General features: G+C 44.0%; 1 protein-coding gene across 9 annotated transcripts in view; it reads right to left on the minus strand.

Annotated features, from left to right (window-relative positions):
- Positions 1 to 10,157: 10,157 nt before the first annotated feature.
- The window catches only part of dennd6b (DENN/MADD domain containing 6B), a 170,043-nt gene continuing 154,615 nt past the window's right edge, over positions 10,158 to 25,585 (minus strand). For all 9 annotated transcript variants that reach the window (XM_070897302.1, XM_070897301.1, XM_070897305.1 and 6 more), the window contains one exon: positions 10,158 to 10,593. In XM_070897302.1, the coding sequence (XP_070753403.1) occupies positions 10,471 to 10,593 (123 nt within the window). In that variant the 3' untranslated portion in view covers positions 10,158 to 10,470. The remainder of the gene's footprint in view (positions 10,594 to 25,585) is intronic.

Raw genomic sequence — 25,585 nt, forward strand, 5'->3', positions numbered from 1 at the left:
TGATAGCGATGTTGAACAGATACTTTGTATCACATTAGAAGACACAAAGAACACAACAGAAATAGTGTCCTTGTGGGAAACCAAGGGTCTAATGGGAGTGAGGAACTTAAAGCAATTAATATTAATAAATAAAAAATACTAGAGAAACTAATGGGAAAAAAGTCGACAAATCTTCTGGACCTGATGGCCTACATCCTGGTGTTAGATTTGGATATAGTGGGTGTGTTGTTTTTGGTCTTTCAAAATGACCTAGATTCTAGAACAGTTCCTGTAGTTTGGAAGGTAGCAACTGTAACCCGACTGTTCAAGAAAGGAGGGAGAGAGAATAGAGAGAACTGTAGACCAGTCAGCCTGACATCAGTGGTAAGGAAAATGTTAGAATCGAGCATTAAGGACGTGGTAACAGGGCATTTGAAAAAATCAAAATATGATTTGGCAGAGTCAACATGGTTTTATGAAAAGAAAATCATGTTTGACAAATCTACTGACAAGGTTTTGAGAGTGTAATTCACAGGGTAGATAAGAGGAAACCAGTGGATGTAGTATATTTGGATTTTCAAAAGGCAGTCGATATGGTGCCACACAAGAGGTTGCTACACAAGATATAGGATTAGGGTAATATATTAGCCTGGATTGAAGAATGGTTAATGGACAGAAAACAGAGAGTAGGAATAAACAGATTATTTCCAGATTGACAGGTTGTAACTAGTGAGGTGCAACAAGGATCAGTGCTTGGTCCTCAGCGACATACAATCTGTAACAATGATGTAGATGAGGGGACCGAGTGTAATATATCCAAGTTTGCTGACCATACAAAGCTCGGTGGGAAAGTGAGATGTGAGAAGGGCACAAACAGGCTGCAAAGGGATATGCACTGGTTAAGTGATTTGGCAAGAAGGTGGCAGATGGAGTATAATGTGGGGAAGTGTGAAATTATCCACATCAGTAAGAAGAATGGAAAAACAGATTATTTTTTAAAGGTGGGTGACCAATATCTGTTGGTATTCACAGGGAATTAGGGATCCTTGTATAAGAATCACAGAAAGTTAACATGCAGGTACAGCAAGCAATTAGGAAGGCAAATGGTACGTTAGCATTTATTGCAAGGGCATTGCAGTATAAGAGTAAGGAAGTCTTTCTGCAGCTAGAGTACTGGGTACAGTTCTGGACTTACCTAAGGAAGATACTTAATCTGTCTCTACTTATCTGTAGAATAACTCCACGAGACCTAGTGCTGTGCTTGAACTGCTGTGACCTTAGTCTCTTTATTGTAACTGCAGAGTGCCTTCACCGTGTGGTGAATAGCCTTTTATACAGCTCCTGCCTGGACCTCTCACAGTTGCACCCTCTATGGTACCAGCATAGTATAGACACAGAGTATATATATGACAACATCCTCCCCCCCCCCCCACCCTATGCATTCTCCCAAAGTCTTTGATGCGAGTTAGTTACAGGTTGAGGCGATCCGGAACTCTGCACTCCCTGGTTGATCATCTGAGTGTTACTTCTGGCATGGGTGAGTTGGTTGGGCAACTGCTGTCTTGCAGCGCTGTTGGTCTGACTGGACTCTTGAAGATGGTGGGATCATCCTCATGGTTGGCAGCTAGGTCTGTGCTGATTGGATGTGTGTAGATGGATCGCTGGAGGTAAGGTCCTCTCCCGATAGTTAATGGTTACCTGTAAATCGCAATTTGGTCCGGTCCAAATGCTTTCTGCACATTTGTCCATTAAGCAGTTTGACAACAAACACTCTATTCACCATCTTGGCTAAAACAGTGCCAGTGACCCATTTGGGGCCATGACCATGATTCAGCACAAACACCGGGTCGTTTACAGTGATGTCGCGTGATACAGCTGCACAATCATGGTACATGTTTTGCTGATAACGCCTGGTTTCCACCTGATCGTTGAGGTCAGGGTGGACTAAGGAGAGCCTGGTTTTGAGTGCACGTTTCATTAGTAACTCCGCAGGGAGGACCCCGGTAAGCGAGTGGGGTCGTGTCCTGTAATTGATCAGCACCCAGGATAGGCGGGTTTGTAAGGAGCCTTCCGTGACGCGTTTCAAGCTCTGCTTTATGGTTTGGACTGCCCGCTCTGCTTGGCCGTTGGATGCGGGCTTGAACGGGGCAGACCTGACATGCTTGATGCAATTGCAGGTCTTGAATTCATTGAATTCCGAGCTGGTGAAACACAGACCATTGTTGCTGACCAGAATGTCGGGCAAGCCATGGGTGGCAAACATGGCCCTGAGGCTTTCAATGGTGGCGGTGGACATGCTGGATGCCATTATTACACATTCATTGGCCATGGACTTGTGCCAAAACAATTCAGTGACACCTCCTTCCCCCAGTGCACATTAAACATGGTGCCACTGCTTCACCACAAGAGCACATAAAAAAAGAGCAGGAGTAGGCCGTTTGACCCCTCGAGCCTGCTCCGCCATTTAATATCATGGCTGATCTGATCATGGACTCAGTTCCACTTCCCTGCCCACTCCCCATAACCCTTTATTCCCTTTATCGCTCAAAATCTGTCTATCTCCGCCTTAAATGTATGCAATGACCCAGCCTCCACAGCTCTCTGAGGCAGCGAATTCCACAGATTTACAACCCTCTAAGAGAAGAAATTCCTCCTCATCTCAGTTTTAAATGGGCGGCTCCTTATTCTGAGACTATGTCCCCTAGTTTTAGTTTCCCCTATGAATGGAAATATCCTCTCTGCATCCAACTTGTTGAGCCCCCTCATTATCTTATATGTTTCGATAAGATCACCTCTCATTCTTCTGAACTCCAATGAGTATAGACCCAACCTACTCAACCTATCTTCATAAATCAACCCCCTCACCAGTAATGCAAACTCTCATGAATTAATCGCGAGACGTGATTTTTAATGAAAATTTACCCCAACTCGCGAAGGGTGATACTAACGGGTAGGATTTAAAAAACTTTTTTGTAAACCATTTTCAGATGCAGTAATATAGTTTTTGTAAAGAGTTGTAAGCTGTGAGCGATTAAATAAAGCCACAAATGAGGTTTATAAACCAAAACACATCAACTCATGATTACTTATCAAATCTCATCATTTTAAAGATTTTTTCTCATGATTTATGAGATGATGGTTGGCATTACTGAAATCTTCAATAAACAAATGATTGTTCTAGATTTTAATTCTCCACTCATAGATTGGGATAGGGAGTAAATGGAGAAAAGGGATATGCATTCATAACATGTGTGTAGGACCACTTGTAAGAGCAATATGGCTGTTTGCAAGGAGAGGCATTGCTGGTTCGAGTTGTAAGAAAATACATCAGGTTTAATGTGGGCAGACATCTCAAGAGTAGTGTGATATCTTCTTTACGACATCATAAACACACATACTACAAGATGGCTCCAATACATCAGGTGAGGGGACGGTTCTGGACTTGGTTTTGGGAATGAAGAGAGGCAGGTGGAAGGAGTATCAGTGGGAGAGCATTTTGATGCAAGTGATCTAATTCAATAAGATTTAGGGTAGTTATGGAAAAGGAAAAAGGGGCACCAGGAATAAAAGTTCTCAATTGGGGTAAAACCAATTTTGCTGAGCTGGGATTTGGGCAAAGTGGACTGGAAATGGCTACTTGATGGTAACTCAGTGTCAGAGGCTTTGACACCGTTAACCGCGAGGGTCTATGGAACGTCCTCCTCCGTTTCGGCTGCCCCCAAAAATTTGTTGTCGTCCTCCACGACGACATGCAAGCCGCGATCCTGACCAACGGATCCACCACAGACCCAATCCCTGTCCGGACCAGGGTCAAGCAGGGCTGCGTCATCGCGCCAACCCTCTTCTCGATCTTCCTTGCTGCCATGCTCCACCTCACACTCAACAAGCCCCCGCTGGAGTGGAACTAAACTACAGAACCAGTGGGAACCTGTTCAACCTTCGTCGTTTACAGGCCAGATCCAAGACCGTCTCATCCTCTGTTGTCGAGCTATAGTACGCAAACGACGCTTGCGTCTGCGCACATTCAGAGGCTGAACTCCAAGTCATCGTCAACATCTTCACCAAGGCATACGAAAGCATGGGCCTTACACTAAACATTCATAAGACAAATGTCCTTCACCAACCTGACCCCGCCACACAGCACTACCCCCAGTCATCAAGATCCCTGGACAAGGTGGACCATTTTCCATACCTCGAGAGCCTATTATCAGCAAGGGCAGACATCACTGACTAGGTTCAACACCGCCTCCAGTGCGCCAGCGCAGTCTTCGGCCACCTAAGGAAGAGAATGTTCGAAGATCAGGCCCTCAAATCTGGCAGCAAGCTTATGGTCTACAGGGCTGTAGTGATCCCCACCCTCCTGTATGACTCAGAGACGTGGACCATATACAGTAGACACCTCAAATTGCTGGAAAAATACCACCAGCGTCGTCGCTGCAAGATCCTGCAAATCCCCTGGTAGGACAGACGCACCAACGTTAGTGTCCTCGATCAGGCCCCAGCATTGAAGCACTGATCACACTCAACCAGCTCCGTTGGGCGGGCCACATTGTTCACATGCCTGACACGAGACTCCCAAAGCAAGCGCTCTACTCGGAACACATACACGGCAAGCGAGACCCCGGTGGGCAGAGGAAACATTTCAAGGACACCTAAAATGCATCCCCACCAACATCTGGGAGTCCCTGGCCAAAGACCGCCCTAAGTGGAGGAAGAGCATCTGGGAAGGCGCTGAGCACCTCGTGTCTCATTGCCGAGAGCATGTAGAAAACAAACACAGGCAGCGGAAGGAGCGTGCGGCAAACCAGATTCCCCACCCACCCTTTCCTCCGACTGTCTATCCCACCTGTGACAGAGACTGTAGTTTTCGTATTGGACTCTTACATCACCTAAGAACTCACTTTGAGTGGAAACAATTCTTCCTCGATTTTGAGGAACTGCCTATGATGATGAGTGTCAGAGCAGTGGGAGGCATTCAAGGAGGAGTTTCTGAGGTACAGAGCAAGTATGTTCCCTTAAAAAAGGTGGGGCTAACAAATCTAGAGCCCCCTGGATGTCAAGAGACATACATACAGGGCAAAAAAAAAGAAAAAAAGGGAAGCTTATGACAGATACCAAGAACTCAACACTGCAGAAACACTAGAGTAGGGGTGCAATTAAAAAAAGATCAGGAAAGCAAAGAGAGAGCATGAAAGAATGCTGGCAAGTAAAATCAGGGGAAACCCAAAGATGTTTTATAAATACATTAAGAGCAAGAAGATAACTAGAGAAAGAGTAGGGCCTATTTGAGACCGTAAAGGAAAAGTGTGTGTGAAGGCAGAAGATGTGGGTAGGATTCTTAATGATTAATTTGCATCAGTTTTCACAAAAGAGAGGGGCGATGCAGACTTTGCAATGAGGGAGGAGTGTGAAATATTAGGCAAGATAAACATAGAAAGAGAGCAAGTATTAAGGGACTGAGCAGCTTTGAACGTGCATAAATCCCCAGGCCCAGATGAAATGTATCCCAGGCTGTTGAGAGAAGCAAAAGAGGAAATAGCAGAGGCTCTGACCATCATTTTCCAATCCTCTCTGGCTTCAGGTGTGGCACCAGAGGACTACTAATGTTGTACTTTTGTATAAAAAGGGAGAAAGGGTTAGACCGAGTAATTACAGGTCAGCCAGCTTAACCTCAATGGTGGGAAAATTATTGGAAAAAATCCTGAGAGACAGGATAAATCTACATTTGGAAAGACACAGATTAATCAAGGACAGTCAGCATTGATTTGTTACGGGAAAGTCGTGTCTGAATAACCTGATTTAATTTTTAGAGAGGAAACCAGGAGGGTCGATGAGGGCAGTGCGTACGATTTTAGCAAAGCTTTTGATAAGGTCCCTCATGGCAGACTGGTCATAAAAGTAATAGCCCTTGAGATCCAGGGCAAAATGGCAAGTTGGATCCAAAATTAGCTTGGAGCAGGAAGCAAAGGGTAATTGTTGATGGGTGTTTTTGTGACTGGAAGGCTGTATCCAGGGAGGTTCCGCAGGGCTCAGCACTGGGTCCTTTGCTTTTTGTGGTATATCAATGACTTGGACTTAAATGTTGGGGGCATGATTAAGAAGTTTGCAGATGACACTAAAATAGGCTGTGTGGTTGATAATGAAGAAGAAAGCTGCAGACTGCAGGAAGTTATCAATGTACTGGTCAGGTGGGCAGAACAGTGGCAAACGGAATTCAATCCGGAGAAGTGTGAGGTAATGCATTTGGGGAGGTCAACCAAGGCAAGGGAATACACATTAAATGGCACAACACTGAAAAGTGTAGAGGAACAAAGGGAATTGAGTGCAGGTCCACAGATCCGTGAAGAAGCAGGCCAGGTAGATAAGGTGGTTAAGAAGGCAGATAGAATACTTGCCTTTATTAGTCGAGGCATGGATTTCAAGAGCAAGGACATTATGCTTGAACTATATAAAACACTGGTTAGGCCACAGCTGGAGTACTGTGTGCTGTTCTGGTGACCACATTACAGGAAAGATGTGATTGCACTGAAAAGGGTAGAGAGGAGATTTACAAGAATGTTGCCTCGACTGGAGAATTTTGGCTATGAGGAAAGATTGGAGATGCTAGGTCTGTTTTGGCTAAGGGGAGTCCTGATTGAGGTGTATAAAATTATGAGCGGCCTGGATAGAAAGGACCTGCTTCCCTCGGCAGAGGGGTCAACAACTAGGGGGCATAGATTTAAAGCAATTGGGGAAGTTTTAGAGGAGATTATGAGGGGAAATTTCTTCACTGAGAGGATGATGGGGGTCTGGAACTCACTGCCTGAAAGGGTGGTAGAGGCAGGAACCCTCACCACATTTAAAAAATACTTGAAGGTGCACTTAAAGTGCCGTAACCTATAGGGCTATGAACCTATAGGGCTATGGACCAAGAGCTGGAAAGTGGGAATAGGCTGGATAGCTCTTGATCGGCTGCCGCGGACACGATGGGCCGAAATGGCCTCCTTCCGTGCTGTAAATTTCTATAATTCTATGATTTTTATTGTATTTACAGCAGCAGTTGCATTACCACAGTAGTCCACTAGGTGGAGCTATATTACACTTCTCCCTCTTTAATGAAGAAGTAATTATAACAACATAATGGTCATACATAACGTGCATGGTTATACACAACAAAAGATACGGACTTATTTTGACGTATTTACAAATCAAATGTAACCATTTGTTTTCTGTTTAGAAGAGGATGCCTTTGCAATCGAACAGAACCTTCCAAATATGGTGTCAAACTTAGACTCATTTTCGGCCGAGCCCGAGGAGAGATTTCCTCCAAGGGAAACCCTTGATCTACATTTTGACTCTCTACACCTTCAAACTGTTTGACTGCCTGACTCGGACTCAGACTTAAATTAACGGACAGAAAACAGAGTAGGAATAAACAGGTTATTTTCGGGTTGGCAGGCTGTAACTAATGGGGTGCACAAGGATCGGTGCTTGGGCCCAAGCTATTCACAATCCATATTAATGATTTAGATGAGGGGACCAAATGTAATATATCCGAAGTTTACTGATGACACAAACCTAGGTACGAATGTAAGCTGCGAGGAGGATGCAAAGAGACTTCAAGGGGATATAGACAGGCTAAGTGAGTGAGCATGAACATGACAAACTGTATATAATGTGGAGAAATGTGAAGTTATCCACTTTGGTAGGAAAAATAGAAAAGCCGTGTAGTTTTTTTTTTAAATGGTGAGAGATTGGGACATGTTGGTGTTCAGAGGGACCTGGGTGTCCTTGTACAGGAATCACGGAAAGTTAACATGCAGGTACAACAAGCAATTAAGAAAGCAAATGGTATGTTGGCCTTTATTACAAGAGGATTTGAGTAAAAGAGTAAAGACGTCTTACTGCAATTATATAGGGCCCTGGCGAGATTGCCCCTGGAATATTGTGTACCGTTTTGGACTCCTTACCTAAGAAAGGATAGACTTGACATTGTGGGAGTGCAACAAAGGTTCACCAGACTGATTTCTGGAATGGTGGGATTGTCCTATGAGGAGAGATGGAGTAGACTAGGCCTATATTCTCTGGAGTTTAGAAGAATGAGAGGTGATCTCATTGAAACATTCTGACAGGGCTTGACAGTGTTGATACAGGGAGGATATTTCATTTGGCTGGAGAATCTCGAACCAGAGGTCACGGAATAAGGGGTCGGCCATTTAGGATTGAGATGGGGAAAAATGTCTTCACTCAGTGGGTGGTGAATCTTTGGCATTCACTACCCCATGGGGCCGTGGAGGATCAGTCATTGAATATATTCAAGAGAGAGATTGATAGATTTTTGGATATTAAGAAAATCAAGGGATATGGGAATAGTGCAGGAATGTGGAGTTGAGGTACAAGATTAGCCATGATCGTAATGAATGGTGGAGCAGGTTCTAGGGGGCAAATGGCCTACTCCTGCTCTTATTTCTTATGTTCTTATATTAAACAAGGAATTCACTAAGTATGTACAAATGAGGATATTGGAGAGGAGGTAAATCCCACCTTTGTTAAAAATGAGATGAGAGATATAAATTAATTAAAGTGTTGAGATGTTAGTTGAGTTAAAGGAGGACAAAGTACCTGATGGAGAAAATAATTAGCAGCAGCCAACATGGATTTCAGAAAGACTGTGCTTCACAAAGCTAATCTTTGAGGAGATATGGTGGATGCGGAAATGCACTGGATGTGTTGCATGTGGACTTTCAGAAAGCTTTTATTAAGACATCAGAGGCCTATTGAAGATGATTGAGGGATATGGTATTAGGTATCAAATTGAGTTTAAAAACTTTTTCAAAAGGAAGAAACAGTAGGAATTAAGGGAAGTCATCATAATCACGTGTTTGCTTGTTTTTCATATTTATTCCTCTTTCCTTTAACCACCTATGCTTAAGTTATTCTTAAATGATGACACTGTCTCTGTTTCAATCACTACACTGGCAGTGAATTCCACACCATCAAAACTGTGTAAAAGGTTTCTCCCACTCTGTCCTAAATCTCTTACATTTATTCTTGTAACTAATGCCCCTCATTCTAGACCTCTTAAATCACTGAAAACAGCCTGTTTGTCTACTTTGTCCCAATCTCAATAATTTTAAACAGCTCTGTCGAATCACTCTGTAATCTCCCCTGTTCCAACGGAAACTGACCCAATGTTTTAGGACGTTATCAAATGCCTTTTGAAAATCCATATACACAAATCACTTTCTTTCATCAATCCACCATTATTTCCTCAAAGAACTTCTATTAAATTTATCAGACATACTCCTTTCCTTATAAATCTACACCGGCTGCCCTTAATTAACCCATGTCTTTTGTATTCTAATCTCTAGATCTTACCAATTACTGATGTCAAGTCAACCCCAGTTCTGACGAAGGGTCATCGACCTGAAACGTTAACTCTGTTTCTCTCTCCACAGATGCTGCCTGACCCGCTGAGTATTTCCAGCTTTTTTTGTTTTTATTTCAGATTTCCAGAATCTGCAGTATTTTGCCTTTGTACTGATGTTGGTCTATTACATTGTTATCCCATTCTCTGTTTTTGAACAGAGATGCTGCATTAGCGATCCATTGGCACAACTTCCAAATCCCAGGTGGTTTAAAGATTGTGGTCAGTTCTCTCCGATATCCCACAGAATTCCAGGATTAAAACCATCAGTAGCCACCACCCTTTCTTCTTCAAGTTTTTTCACAACTAAGTCATTATCTAGTTATCCTATCTAATTGCTCTACCTCCTGTTCTATATTTCCACTATCACACTCAAAGAACGAAGCAAACTACTCATTTAATATCTCCGCATTTCCTTCAACCTCGGAGATTTCCTTCTTGTTTTTGTCACGACAGGTTTTGTTAAAAGTCACACTCAGTGACACCTTAAAGTCAGGCACAATCCAACTCTTCAATCAGCAAACTGTTCTGCCATCTTGGGGAATGGATTTTATAACAATTTAATTTCCACCACAACCACATCACGATGGGGAGAAAGTAACAGCAGAATTTACCTCCCAGCCAGGTCTGTAATCCTACACATCCAGCAGACTGGATCATGTCACTGAGCTCCTGTTACAGGTTGTACAGTGCTGATCGCTCCAGATCACATTCCTACATTTACTGACTGATCATCCATATTTTACCATACAGCAAACAAGCAACAACACTCTGGGTTTAAAACTGTCTAATTTAATCATGTAATGCATTTTTAAAAACTAACAGTAATAAGTGTGCTGTGGTTCTCTCAATGTGCAAGCTAGGCCACATCACAGACATTTTAGTTCATCAATTGCAATTAAAGTCTAACCGCTGGATGGAAGCTTTCACTCTGGTGCAATGCTACTACTGCATCCAACTTAGTGTTTTTGTACAATGGAAGTTTCAAAATGTGACAACAGAAAACAACTGCCGTCCAATGTGGCTGCTCTCTGCTGCTTTCCTTCCAAGGGCTGAGCTGCCTGCAGGTCACTTGTTTGTTCCAGTCAATGTCGGTGCAGCACCACCTGTAGGTCATCAGGCAGGGAGTCGATTATTGTTTCCATGTACATCTCCAGCTTCTCCAGCAAGTCTTCTCTGACAGGGAGCTGGTGGACCCTCGCTTTTATCTGGACAGAAAAATATACTCATTAAATGAGATGAAAAAGCTCTGAAAATATTATTGGACTAAACGGTTTGACTTTCAATACGAAAAGAATTTAGGCATCATAATGAATTTCAAAACACTCAAGACAGAAATTGTAGATGTTCTGCAAAACTATCTGATGGGTGCCACAGATTACGCTCATTTGCTCAACTCTGTGGCTCAATAAAAAAACTATAGAACCAGAGAAGTATACAGCACAGGAGAACATTTTAAAAATTCATTCCAGGATGTGGGCGTCTCTGGCAAGGCCAGCATTTATTGCCCATCACTAATTGCCCTTGAGAAGGTGGTGGTGAGCTACTGCCTTGAGCCACTGCAGTCCTTGTGAAGGTACTCCCACAGTGCTGTTAGGGAGGGAGTTCCAGCATTTTGACCCAACGACGATGAAGGAACGGTGATAGAAACATAGACATAGAAAATAGGTGCAGGAGTAGGCCATTCGGCCCTTCTAGCCTGCACCGCCATTCAATGAGTTCATGGCTGAACATGTAACTTCAGTACCCCATTCCTGCTTTCTCACCATACCCCTTGATTCCCCTAGTAGTAAGGACTTCATCTAACTCCTTTTTGAATATATTTAGTGAATTGGCCTCAACAACTTTCTGTGGTAGAGAATTCCACAGGTTCACCACTCTCTGGGTGAAGAAATTCCTCCTCATCTCGGTCCTAAATGGCTTACCCCTTATCCTTAGACTGTGTCCCCTGGTTCTGGACTTCCCCAACATTGGGAACATTCTTCCTGCATCTAACCTGTCTAACCCCGTCAGAATTTTAAACATTTCTATGAGATCCCCTCTCATTCTTCTGAACTCCAGTGAATACAAGCCCAGTTGATCCAGTCTTTCTTGATAGGTCAGTCCCGCCATCCCGGGAATCAGTCTGGTGAACCTTCGCTGCACTCCCTCAATAGCAAGAATGTCCTTCCTCAGGTTAGGAGATCAAAACTGTACACAATACTCCAGGTGTGGCCTCACCAAGGCCCTGTACAACTGTAGCAACACCTCTCTGCCCCTGTACTCAAATCCCCTCGCTATGAAGGCCAACATGCCATTTGCTTTCTTAACCGCCTGCTGTACCTGCATGCCAACCTTCAATGACTGATGTACCATGACACCCAGGTCTCGTTGCACCTCCCCTTTTCCTAATCTGTCATCATTCAGATAATAGTCTGTCTCTCTGTTTTTACCACCAAAGTAGATAACCTCACATTTATCCACATTATACTTCATCTGCCATGCATTTGCCCACTCACCTAACCTATCCAAGTCGCTCTGCAGCCTCATAGCATCCTCCTCGCAGCTCACACTGCCACCCAACTTAGTGCCATCCGCAAATTTGGAGATACTACATTTAATCCCGTCTAAATCATTAATATACCGTGTAAACAGCTGGGGCCCCAGCACAGAACCTTGCGGTACCCCACTAGTCACTGCCTGCCATTCTGAAAAGTCCCCATTTACTCCTACTCTTTGCTTCCTGTTTGACAACCAGTTCTCAATCCATGTCAGCACACTACCCCCAATCCCATGTGCTTTAACTTTGCACATTAATCTCTTGTGTGGGACCTTGTCGAAAGCCTTCTGAAAGTCCAAATATACCACATCAACTGGTTCTCCCTTGTCCACTCTACTGGAAACATCCTCAAAAAATTACAGAAGATTTGTCAAGCATGATTTCCCTTTCACAAATCCATGCTGACTTGGACCTATCATATCACCTCTTTCCAAATGCACTGCTATGACATCCTTAATATTTCCAAGTCAGGATGGCGTGTAACTTGGAGGGGAACTCGTAGTTGATGCTGTTCCCATGCACCTGATGCCCTTGTCCTCCTAGGTAGTTGAGGCCGCGGATTTGAGAGGTGCTGCTAAAGGAGATGTGGTGAGTTGCTGCAGTGCATCTTATAGATGGTACACATTGCAGCCACGGTGCACAGGTGGTGGAGGGAATGAATGTTGAAGGCGGTGGAGGGAATGCCAATCAAGCAGGCTGCTTTGTCCTGGATGGTGTCGAGCTGCTCGAGTGTTGTTGGAGCTGCACTCATCCAGGCAAGTGGAGAGTATTCCATCACTCTCCTGACTTGTGCCTTGCAGATGGTGGAAAGGCTTTGGAGTGTCAGGAGGGAAGACTCTCACCATAGAATACCCAGCCTCTGATCTGCTCTTGTTGCCACAGTATTTATATGGCTGGTCTAGTTAAGTTTCTGGTCAACGGTGATGCCCTGGATGTTGATGGTGGGGAATCGGCGATGGTAACGCCATTGAATGTCAAGAGGCGGTGGTTAGACTCTCGCTTGTTGGAGATGGTCATTGCCTGACACTTGTGTGGAGCAAATGTTACTTGGCGCTTATCAGCCCAAGCCTGAATGTCGTCCAGGTCTTGCTGCACACGGGCATGGACTGCTTCATTTTCTGAGGAGTTGCAAATGGAACTGAACACTGTGCAATCATCAGCGAATATCCCCACTTCTGACCTTATAATGGAGGGAAGGTCATTGATGAAGCAGCTGAAGATGGTTGGGCCTAGGATACTGTCCTGAGGAACTCCTATAGCAATGTCCTGGGACTGAGATGATTGACCTCCAACGACCACAGCCAACTGCCTTTGTGATAGATATGACTCCAACCAGTGGAGAGTTTACCCCCGATTCCTATTGATTTCAATTTTACTAGGGCTTCTTGATGCCACACTCGTTCAAATGTTGCTTTGATGTCAACGGCAGTCACTCTCACCTCACCTCTGGAATTCAGCTCTTTTATCCATGTTTGGACCAAATTTTCAATGAGGTCTGGAGCCAAGTGGTCCTGGCAGAACCCAAACTGAGCATCAATGAGCAGGTTATTGGTGAGCTAGTGCCACTTGATAGTACTGTCAACGACACCTTCCATCACTTTGCTGATGATCGAGTGTAGACTGATGGGAGATAATTTGCCGGATTGGATCTGTCCTGCTTTTTGTGGACAGGTCATACCTGGGGGGGGGGGGGGTTTCCACATTGTTGGGTAGATGCCAGTGTTGTAGCTGTACTGGAACAGCTTGGCTAGAGGCACAGATAGTTCTGGAGAACAAGTCTTCAAGCATGACTGCCGCGATGTTGTCGGGGCCCATAGCCTTTGCTGTATCCAGTGCGCTCAGCTGCTTCTTGATATCACATGGAGTGAATTGGATTGGCTGAATTCTGTGATGATGGGGACCTCAGGAGGAGGCCGATATGGATCATCCACTCGGCACTTCTGGCTGAATATGGTTGCAAACGCTTCTTGTCTTTTGCACTTGCCTGCTGGGCTCTACCATCATTGAGGATGGGGAAGTTCATGGAGCACTCTCCTCCTGTTAGTTGTTTAATTGTCCACTACCATTCACGACTGGATATGGCAGGTCTGCAGAGCTTTGATCTTATCTGTTGATTGTGGGATTACTTAGCTCTATAGCATGCTGCTTCCACTGTTTAGCATTCATGTAGCCCAGTGTTGCAGCTTCCCCAGGTTGGCACCTCATTTTTTAGGTATGCCTGGTGTTGCTCCTGGCATGCTCTTCTGCATTCCTCATTGAACCAAGGTTGGTCCCCTGGCTTGATGGTAATAAATAGACTGAATGATATAGAAACATAGAAAATAGGTGCAGGAGCAGGCCATTTAGCCCTTCTAGCCTGCACCGCCATTCAATGAGTTCATGGCTGAACTGAAACTTCAGTACCCCCTTCCTGCTTTCTCGCCATACCCCTTGATCCCCCGAGTAGTAAGGACTTCATCTAACTCCCTTTTGAATATATTTAGTGAATTGGCCCCAACCACTTTCTGTGGTAGAGAATTCCACAGGTTCACCACTCTCTGGGTGAAGAAGTCTCTCCTCATCTCGGTCCTAAATGGCTTACCCCTTATCCTCAGACTGTGACCCCTGGTTCTGGACTTCCCCAACATTGGGAACATTCTTCCTGCATCTAACCTGTCTAAACCCGTCAGAATTTTAAACGTTTCTATGAGGTCCCCTCTCATTCTTCTGAACTCCAGTGAATACAAGCCCAGTTGATCCAGTCTTTCTTGATAGGTCAGTCCCACCATCCCGGGAATCAGTCTGGTGAATCTTCGCTGCACTCCCTCAATAGCAAGAATGTCCTATGCCGGGCCATGAGGTTACAGATTGTGATGGAATTAAATTCTGCTGTTGTTGATGGCCCACAGCGCCTCATGGATGCCCAGTTTTGAACTGCAAGATCTGTTCTGAATCTATCCCATTTAGCACGGTGGTGGTGCCACACAACACGATGGAGGGTGCCCTCAGTGTGAAGACAGGACTTTGTCTCCACAGGGACTGTGCGGCGATCACGGCTACCAATGCTGTCGTGGACAGATGCATCTGCGACAGGTAGATTAGTGAGGACGAAGTCAAGTAGGTTTTTCCCTCGTGCTGGTTTTCTCACCACCTGCCACAGGCCCAGTCTGGCAGCTATGACTTTCAGGATTCGGCCAGCTCGGTCAGTAGTGGTACTACCGAGCCACGTTTGGTGATGGACATTGAAGTCCCCTACCCAGAGTACATTCTGTGCCCTTGCTACCCTCAGTGCTTCTTCCAAGTGGCGTTCAACATGGAGGAGTACTGATTCATTGGCTGAGGGAGGGCGGTCGGTGGTAATCAGCAGGCGGTTTCCTTGCCCATGCTTGACCTGAAGCCATGAGACTTCATGGGGTCTGGAGTCAATGTTGAGGACTCGCACTCTCTCCAGTATACCACTTAATCACCACCTCTGGTGGGTCTGTCCTGCCGGAAGGACAGGACATACCCAGCGATAGTGATGGAGGAGTCTGGGACATTGACTGAAAGATATGATTCTGTGAACATGACTAGTCAAGCAACTCCTCCATCACTATCCCTGGGTATGTCCTGTCCCATCGGCTTTAATTGAAGCACGGGCAAGGAAGCCTCCTGCTGATTACTACCTAACACTCTCCCCCTCCCAATTTTGGCACAAGTACCCAGATGTTTTTGAGGACGACATTGCAGGTCGACTGGGCTGGGCATGCCATTGTCGTGTCCGAAGCCAGTGCCTAGGTCGATTCCAGGTGGTCCATCCGGTGTTCTTCTTATTGGTCTCGTAGTGTTTTGTTACAACTGAGTGGCTTATAGGCCATTTCAGAGGGCAATTAAGAATCAACCACATTGCTGTGGGTCTGGAGTCACATATAGGCCAGAACAGATAAGGACACAAGAAATAGGAGCAGGAGTAGGCCATTTTGCCCCTTGAGCCTGCTCCACCATTCAATAAGATCATGGCTGATCTGATCATGGGCTCAGCTTCACTTCCCTACCTGCTCCCCATAACCCTTTATCGCTCAAAAATCTGTCTATCTCCGCCTTAAATATATTCAATGACCCAGCCTCCACAGCTCTCTGGGGCAGAGAATTCTGTAGATTTACAAACCTCAGAGAAGAACTTCTTCCTTGTCTCAGTTTTAAATGGGCGACTCCTTATTCTTAAACTATTCCCCCATGAGTGGAAACATCCTCTCTGCATCTACCTTATCGAGCCCCTTCATTATCTTACATGTCTCAATAAGATCATCTCTCATCCTTGTGAACCCCAATTAGTACAGGCCCAACCTTTCTTCATAAGTCAACCCCTTCATCTCAGGATTCAACCGAATGAACCTTCTCTGAACTGCAGATTTCCTTCCCCAAAGGGCATTAGTGAACCAGATGAGTTCTTAATGACAATCCAATAGTTTCATTGTCGCCATTACTGATATGAGCTTTTTATTCCAGATTGTATTTAGTTAACAGAATTTAAATGGCAGGATTTGAACTCATGTCTCCAGATTACTAGTCCAGGCTTCTGGATTACTGGATAACATAACCACTGTGCTATCGTTGCCCCTTCTCGAGAGAGCCAGATTACAAAAGGGTGGAAGTTATGTTACATCTGTATAGAGCTCTGGTTAGACCCCACCCGGAATACTGTGTTACGTTCTGGCATGAACCTCAGGAAGGATATATTGGCTTTGAAAGTGGTGCAGTGCAGATTCACCAGAATGATACCAGGGCTTAAAGGGTTAAGTTATGAGGACAGGTTGCATAGATGAGGCTTGTATTCTCTTGAATAAAGAAGATTACTCAAGACGGTCTGCACCTGGGCAGGACCGGAACCAATATCCGAGGGGGAGTGTTTGCTAGTGCTGTTGGGGAGGAGTTAAACTAATATGGCAGGGGGATGGGAACCAATGCAGGGAGACAGAGGGAAACAAAAAGGAGGCAAAAGCAAAAGACAGAAAGGAGATGAGGAAAAGTGGAGGGCAGAGAAACCCAAGGCAAAGAACAAAAAGGGCCATTGTACAGCAAAATTCTAAAAGGACAAAGGGTGTTAAAAAAACAAGCCTGAAGGCTTTGTGTCTTAATGTAAGGAGTATCCGCAATAAGGTGGATGAATTAACTGTGCAAATAGATGTTAACAAATATGATGTGATTGGGATTACGGAGACGTGGCTCCAGGATGATCAGGGCTGGGAACTCAACATCCAGGGGTATTCAACATTCAGGAAAGATAGAATAAAAGGAAAAGGAGGTGGGGTAGCATTGCTGGTTAAGGAGGAAATTAAGGCAATAGTTCGGAAGGACATTAGCTTGGATGATGTGGAATCTATATGGGTAGAGCTGCAGAACACCAAAGGGCAAAAAACGTTAGTGGGAGTTGTGTACAGACCTCCAAACAGTAGTAGTGATGTTGGGGAGGGCATCAAACATGAAATTAGGGGTGCGTGCAATAAAGGTGCAGCAGTTATAATGGGTGACTTTAATATGCACATAGATTGGGCTAACCAAACTGGAAGCAATACGTTGGAGGAGGATTTCCTGGAGTGCATAAGGGATGGTTTTTTAGACCAATATGTCGAGGAACCAACTAGGGGGGAGGCCATCTTAGACTGGGTGTTGTGTAATGAGAGAGGATTAATTAGCAATCTCATTGTGCGAGGCCCCTTGGGGAAGAGTGACCATAATATGGTGGAATTTTGCATTAGGATGGAGAATGAATTCAGAGACCATGGTCCAGAACTTAAAAAAGGGTAACTTTGAAGGTATGAGGCGTGAATTGGCTAGGATAGATTGGCGAATGATACTGAAGGGGTTGACTGTGGATGGGCAATGGCAGACATTTAGAGACCGCATGGATGAACTACAACAATTGTACATTCCTGTCTGGCGTAAAAATAAAAAAGGGAAGGTGGCTCAACCATGGCTATCAAGGGAAATCAGGGATAGTATTAAAGTCAAGGAAGTGGCATACAAATTGGCCAGAAATAGCAGCGAAACCGGGGACTGGGAGAAATTTAGAACTCAGCAGAGGAGGACAAAGGGTTTGATTAGGGCAGGGAAAATGGAGTACGAGAAAAAGCTTGCAGGGAACATTAAGACGGATTGCAAAAGTTTCTATAGATATGTAAAGAGAAAAAAGTTAGTAAAGACAAACGCAGGTCCCCTGCAGTCAGAATCAGGGGAAGTCATAACGGGGAACAAAGAAATGGCAGACCAATTGAACAAGTACTTTGGTTCGGTATTCACTAAGGAGGACACAAACAACCTTCCGGATATAAAAGGGGTCGGAGGGTCTAGTAAGGAGGAGGAACTGAAGGAAATCCTTATTAGTCGGGAAATTGTGTTGGGGAAATTGATGGGATTGAAGGCCGATAAATCCCCAGGGCCTGATGGACTGCATCCCAGAGTACTTAAGGAGGTGGCCTTGGAAATAGTGGATGCATTGACAGTCATTTTCCAACATTCCATTGACTCTGGATCAGTTCCTATGGAGTGGAGGGTAGTCAATGTAACCCCACTTTTTAAAAAAAGGAGGGAGAGAGATAACAGGGAATTATAGACCGGTCAGCCTGACATCGGTAGTGGGTAAAATGATGGAATCAATTATTAAGAATGTCATAGCAGTGCATTTGGAAAGAGGTGATATGATAGGTCCAAGTCAGCATGGATTTGTGAAAGGGAAATCATGCTTGACAAATCTTCTGTAATTTTTTGAGGATGTTTCCAGTAGAGTGGACAAGGGAGAACCAGTTGATGTGGTATATTTGGACTTTCAGAAGGCTTTCGACAAGGTCCCACACAAGAGATTAATGTGCAAAGTTAAAGCACATGGGATTGGGGGTAGTGTGCTGACATGGATTGAGAACTGGTTGTTAAGACGGATTTAGGACCGAGATGAGGAGGAATTTCTTCACCCAGAGAGTGGTGAACCTGTGGAATTCTCTACCACAGAAAGTTGTTGAGGCCAATTCACTAAATATATTCAAAAAGGAGTTAGATGAAGTCCTTACTACTAGGGGGATCAAGGGGTATGGTGAGAAAGCAGGAGTGGGGTACTGAAGTTGCATGTTCAGCCATGAACTCATTGAATGGCGGTGCAGGCTAGAGGGGACGAATGGCCTACTCCTGCACCTATTTTCTATGTTTCTATGTTTCTATTATGGGGTGATCTAATTGAGGTGTTTGAGATGATTGAAGGATTCAATAGAGTAGAAAGAAACCATTTTCTCTGGGGTGGGGAATCCAGAACAAGGGGGCATAAACTTAAAATTAGAGCTAGGCTGTTCAGAGGTGATGTCAGGAAACACATCTTCACAGCAAGGGTGGTGGAAATCTGGAACTCTCTCCTTGAAAAGTTTCAAAATAGGGATTGATAGATTTTGTTAGGCATGGGCTTAAGGGTGTCGGAACCTAGGCGGGTAGATGGGGTTAAGATACAGATCAGCCATGATCTAATTGAATGGCTGAACAGGCTTGAGGGGATGAATGGCCTACTCTTGTTCCTATGTTCCTAACCCTTTTTGTCTATGGCAGCTTTGTTATAGCAATTTAAAACTAATCTCACTGACTTGCTCGCTCCCATTGACCTGTATCTTCTCTGCTTCAAAAGTTTATCTGCCCATCCCTTAAAAGATGCAATGATCTCTGCCTCAACTATTCCCTTTGGCAAAGCATTTAATGCATTAAACATTTCTGCATAAAGAAATTCCTCCTCAACTCTCTTGTCACTTTCTCATTTTAAATTGGTGACGCCCCATCACTTAATCTCCAACCAGAGGAAATAGTCTTTCTCTATTCACTCTCTTAAAATCTTTCAAAATAAAAATAAAAAGTATTAACACTCCTCTCAGCCTTATCTGCTCCAATGCAAATAGTCCCAGTATCCCAACTTTCTCCTCATAACTATAGTTTTGTATTCTTGATATAATCTTGGTAAATCTACACTATGGATTTAATGTCCTTTCCATAATAGAAATTTACAGCACTGAAGCAGACTATTCAGCCCCTTGAGCCTGTGCCAGCTCATTAAAAGAATTCTCCACTTCGTCCCATTTCCAAACATTTTTACATTTTTCTTTTTCAAATATTTATCCAGTTCCCTTTTAAAAGCCATTATTAGGGCAGATAAAACGGAACCAGTGGATGTAGTATATTTGGATTTCCTAAAGGCATTCAAAAAGGAGCCACATAAAAGGTTGTTGAACAAGATATGGGCTCATGGGGTTGGGGGTAATGTATGAAATGATTGGTTAACAAACAGAAGAGAGAGAGTAGGGATAAACGGGTCATTTTCAGATCGGCAGGCTGTAACAAGTGGGGTTCCGGAAGGTTCAGTGCTTGGGCCTCAGTTATTTACAATCTATATTAACGACTTAGATGAAGGGACCTAGTGCAATGTATCCAAGTTTGCTGATGATACAAAGCTAGATGGAAAAGTAAGATCCGAGGAGGACGCAAATGCCTGCTAAGGGATATAGACAGGTTAAGTGAGTGGGAAATAAGGTGGTAGATGGAGTATAATGTGGGGAAATGTGAGGTTATTCACTTTGGTAGGAAGAATAGAAAAACTGAATATTTTTTAAATGGTGAAAAACGATTAAATATTGGCGTTCAGAGAGATTTGGGAGTCCGAGTACAAGAAACATAGAGTTAGCTTGCAGGTACAGCAAGCAATTAGGAAGGCAAATTGAATGTTGGCCTTTACTGCTAGAGGGTTGGAGTACAAGAGTACTGGGCTTTGGCGAGACCACACCTGGAGTACTGTGCAAAATTTTGGTCTCCTTATTTAAGGAAGGATGTACTGGCAACAAAGGTTCACCAGATTGATTCCGGGGATAAGAGCAGAGATGGAGTAGATTGGGCCTGTACACTCTGGAGTTTAGAAAAATGAGAGGTGATTTCATTGAAACATATAAGATTCTGAGGGGGATTGACAGGGTAGATGCTGAAAGGTTGTTTCCCCTGGCTTGAGAATATAGAACTCGGGCCTTTTACTAGGGTTGTGAATCTTTGGAATTCTCTGCCCCAAAGTGCTGTGGATGTAGTCGTTGAGTATATTAAAGGCTGAGATAGTCAGATTTTTGGACTCCAGAAGAATTAAGGGATGTGGGGATAGGGCAGAAAAGTGGAAGTTGAGGTCAAAGATCAGCCATGATCTTATTGAATGGCGGAGCAGGCTTGAGGGGCTGTATGGCCTACTCCTGCTCCTAATTCTTATGTTCTTATGTATTCTGGTTCCACCACTGTTTCTGCGAGGGCATTTTGTGTCCTAACAATCTGTGTGTAAAACAAATTCACCTACCCTTTCTCTTTATTCTTTTGATCTTAAATTTATGCCCGCTAGTTACTGACCCCTGTGGAAATAGTTTTTCCCTGATTTGCTTCATCAAAACCTTTCATAATTTTGAGCACTTTGTACACTATAATGCTATTTAAAAAATTAAGGATCTTATATATTTTTTTTACAGCTTTATTAACCTGCCCTCCCACAAGAACATAAGACATAGGAGCAGGATTAGGCCATGCAGCCCCTTGAGCCTGCTCCACCATTCAATAAGATTATGGCTGGTCTACATGAACTCGATGGTTCTAGGACTGAATGTATTTGGCTAGAGTTGAGGAACAGAGGGGGAGCTGTTACATTGTTGGGAGTTTGTTTTAAAGAGAACTCCAAACAGTGAGAAGGAGATTAGATGAGCAAATTTTTGGGCAAGTTTCAAAGGTATGTAACAAAAATAGAGTAGTAATATTAAGAGACTTTAATTACCCCAATATAGACTGGGAAAAAACATAGTACTAAAGGTGGGAAGGAAAAGAATTTCTGATGTGTACAGGAGAACTTGCTCGATCAATATGTCTCCAGTCTAACAAGGAAGCAGTGTTGGCTCTTGTTCTGGGAAATGAAGTAGGGCTTGGAATGTGTTACAGTAGGAAATCATCTAGCTAACAGTGACCACAACATAATTAGGTGTAAAGTAATTATGGAAAGCGACCAGAAAATATTGAAGATTAAAAATGCTCAATGACAGGAAGCAAAGGGTGTGGTGGATGGATGATTTTCAGACTGAGACAGTCTGAAAATTTGCAGTGGTGTTCCCAAGGGCCAGTTTTGGAGTCATTAATCTTTGCAATTTTTATAAACGACCTAGACTCAGGTGTAGGGACTCAAGTGCAACATCCCCACTGACACCTGGGAGTCCCTGGCCAAAGACCGCCCCAAGTGCAGGAAGTGCATCTGGGAGGGCGCTGAGCACAGTCTTGTCGCCGAGAGCATGCAGAAACCAAGCGCAGGCAGCAGAAAGAGCGTGTGGCAAACCAGTCCCACCCACCCCTTCCTCCCTCAACGACTATCTGTCCCACCTGTGACAGAGACTGTGGTTCTCGTATTAGACTGTACAGCCACCTAAGAACTCATGTTAAGAGTGGAAGTCTTCCTCGATTCAGAGGGACTGCCTATGATGATGAGACTCAGGTGTAGGGAATAGCATTATAAAGTTTGCAGATAATATGAAACTTGGTAAAGTAGTAGATAGTAATGAGGATAGTTATAGGCTTCAGGATGACAGACAGGATGGTGAAATGGGCAGAAGCATGGCAGATGGAGTTCAATGCGGAGAAGTGTGAAGTGATACACTTTGGGAGGACTATTGTGGAAAGACAGTATACTATAAATGGTAGCTGAGCAGAGAGACCTTGGTGCCCATATAGACAAATTCTTAAAGGTGGCACAGCAAGTTGATACCGTGGTTAAAAAAGCATATGGGTCACTGGGGTTTATAAATAGAGGAATAGAACACAGAAACAAAGAGATCAAGCTAGAACTTTATACCTCACTGGTTAGGCCTCAGCTGGAGTATTGTGGAAAATCTGGGCATCACACTGCAGGAAAGATGTGAAGGCCTGAGAAAGGGTATAGAGGAGGTTTACCAGAATGTTATCTGGGATGAAGGACTTCAGTTATGAAGAGAGGTTGGAAAAGTTAGGACTATTCTCCTTGGAACAGAGAAGGTTAAGAAGTGACCTAATAGAGGTTTTCAAGATGGTGAGGTTTTGTTAGATTAGATTGAGAAAATCTATTTTCTCTGGCGAGTAGGTCAATAACGAGAGGTTAGATTTAAAATCATTGGCAAACGATCTAGAGGTGAGATGAGAATTGTTTTCCACTCAGAGTTGCTGGGATATAGAATGCCTACTTGCAAAGGTGGTGGAAGCTGATGCCATAAATTATTTTAAAAGGGAGTTCGATAGGTACTTGCGGATGATAAACTTACAGGGTTATGGAAGAAAACAGGGATATGGGACTAAGCACAACTGTTCTTTCAAAGAGCCAGCACAGGCACAATGGGGCAAACAGCCTCCTTCCGTGCTGTAGTTTTCTATGATTCTTTGAACTCCCCTTTCTCACCCACCCTCAAAGCCCTTGACTCCCTTAGTGCCCAAAAATCTATCGATCAGTCTTGAATATACTCAATGAGATCACCTCTCATTCTTCTAAACTCCAGAGATTATAGACCCATTCTACTCAATCTCTCCTCATAGGACAGTCCTTTCACCCCAGGAATCAATCTAGTCAACGTTTGTTGCACTCCCTTCTATGGCAAGTATATCCTTCCTGAGGTAAGGAGATCAAGTACTCCCAAGGTCGTCTCACCAAAGCCCGAAATAATTGCAGCACGACTTCCCTAGTCTTATACTTCGATCCGCTTGCAAAAGGCTAACAAACCATTTGCCTTCCTAATTGCTTGCTGTACCTGCATATTATCTTTTTATGATTCTTGTAGAAGAACTGAAAAATCCCTCTAAATACCAAGATTTACTAGTCTCTTTACCGTTCAAAAAATAGTGTTTTTCTATTCTACCAAATTATATGATTTCACATTTCCCCACATTATACTCCATCTGCCACCGTCTTGCCCACTCAACCTCTGCGTCCTCATCACAGCTTAATTTCCCATCTAGCTTTGTACTGTCAGCAAACTTGGATATATTACACTCGGTTCCCTCATCTAAGTCATTGATATAGACTGTAAATAGCTGAGGCCCAAGCACTGATCCTTGCGGCACTCTACAACTGGAGGAATAGTGTGAAATATTAGATTAAATAAACATACTGAGAGAGGAGGTATTAAGGGGTTTAGCAATTTTGAAAGTGGATAAGTCCCCAGGCCCAGATGAAATGTATCCCAGGCTGTTAAGCAAAGCAAAAGAAGAAATAGCATAGGCTTTGACCATCATTTCCCAATCCTCTATGACTTCAAGTGTGGTGCCAGAGGACTGGAAGACTGCTAATGTGGTACCTTTGTTTAAGAAGGGAGAAAGGGATAGACCGAGTAATTACAGGCCAGTCAGCCTAACCTCAGTTGTGGGAAAATTACTGGAAAAAATCCTGAAGGACAGGATAAATCTACATTTAGAAAGACACGGGTTAATCAGGGACAGTCAGCACGGATTTGTTAAGGGAAGGTCGTGTCTGACTAACTTGATTGAATTTTGAGGCGCGGTAACCAGGAGGGTCGATGAGGGCAGTGCGTATGATGTAGTGTATATGGATTTTAGCAAAGCTTTCGATAAGGTTTCACATGGCAGAAAGCAAAAGCTCATGGGATCCAGAGCAAAGTGGCAAGTTGGATCCAAAATTGGCTCAGAGGCAGAAAGCAAAGGGTAATGGCTGATGGATGTTTTTGTGATGGAAGGATGTTTCCAGTGGGGTTCCGCAGGGCTCAGTACTAGGTCCCTTGCTTTTTGTGATATTCATCAATGATCTAGACTTGAATATAGGAGGTGTGATTAAGAGGTTTGCAGATGATACAACAATAGGCTGTGTGGTTGATAATGAAGAATGCTGCAGACTGCAGGAAGATATCAATCAACTGGTCAGGTGGGCAGAACAGTGGCAAATGGAATTTAATCCAGAGAAATGTGAGGTAATGTATTTGGGGAGGGCTAACAAGGAAAGGGAATACACATTAAATGGGAGGACATTGAGAAGTGTAGAGGAACAAAGGGACCTTGGAGTGCATGTCCACAGATCCCTGAAGGTAGCAGGCCAGGTAGAAAAGGTAGTTAAGAAGGCATACGGAATGCTTGCCTTTATTAGTAGAGGTATAGAATATAAGAGCAGGTGGGTTATGCTTGAACTGCATAAAACACTGGTTAGGTCACAGCTGGAGTACTGTGTGCAGTTTTGGTCACCGCATTACAGGAAGGACATGATTGCACTGGAGAGGGTAGAAGAGATTTATGAGGATGTTGCCGGGGGTGGAGAATTTTAGCTATGAGGACAGATTGGATAGGCTGGGTTTGTTTTCCTTGGATCAGAGGAGGCTGAGGGGGGACCTCATTGAGGTATATAAAATTATGAGGGGCCTAGATATAATGGATAGAAAGGGTCTACTTCCCTTAACAGAGGGATCAACAATCAGGGGGCATAAATTTAAAATAATCGGTAGAAGGTTTAAGAGGGGATTTGAGGGGATATTTCTTCACGCAGACGGTTGGGGGGGTCTGGAACTCACTGTCTGAAAGGGTAGTAGAGGCAGAAACTCTCACCATATTTAAAAAGTACTTAGATGTGCACTTGGAAGTGCCGTAACCTGCAGGGTTACGGACCTAGAGCTGAAACGTGGTATTAGGCTGGATAGCCTCTTGTT

The sequence above is a fragment of the Pristiophorus japonicus genome, chromosome 13 (genome assembly GCF_044704955.1).
Source record: "Pristiophorus japonicus isolate sPriJap1 chromosome 13, sPriJap1.hap1, whole genome shotgun sequence".
Classification (NCBI taxonomy): Eukaryota; Metazoa; Chordata; class Chondrichthyes; family Pristiophoridae; genus Pristiophorus; species Pristiophorus japonicus.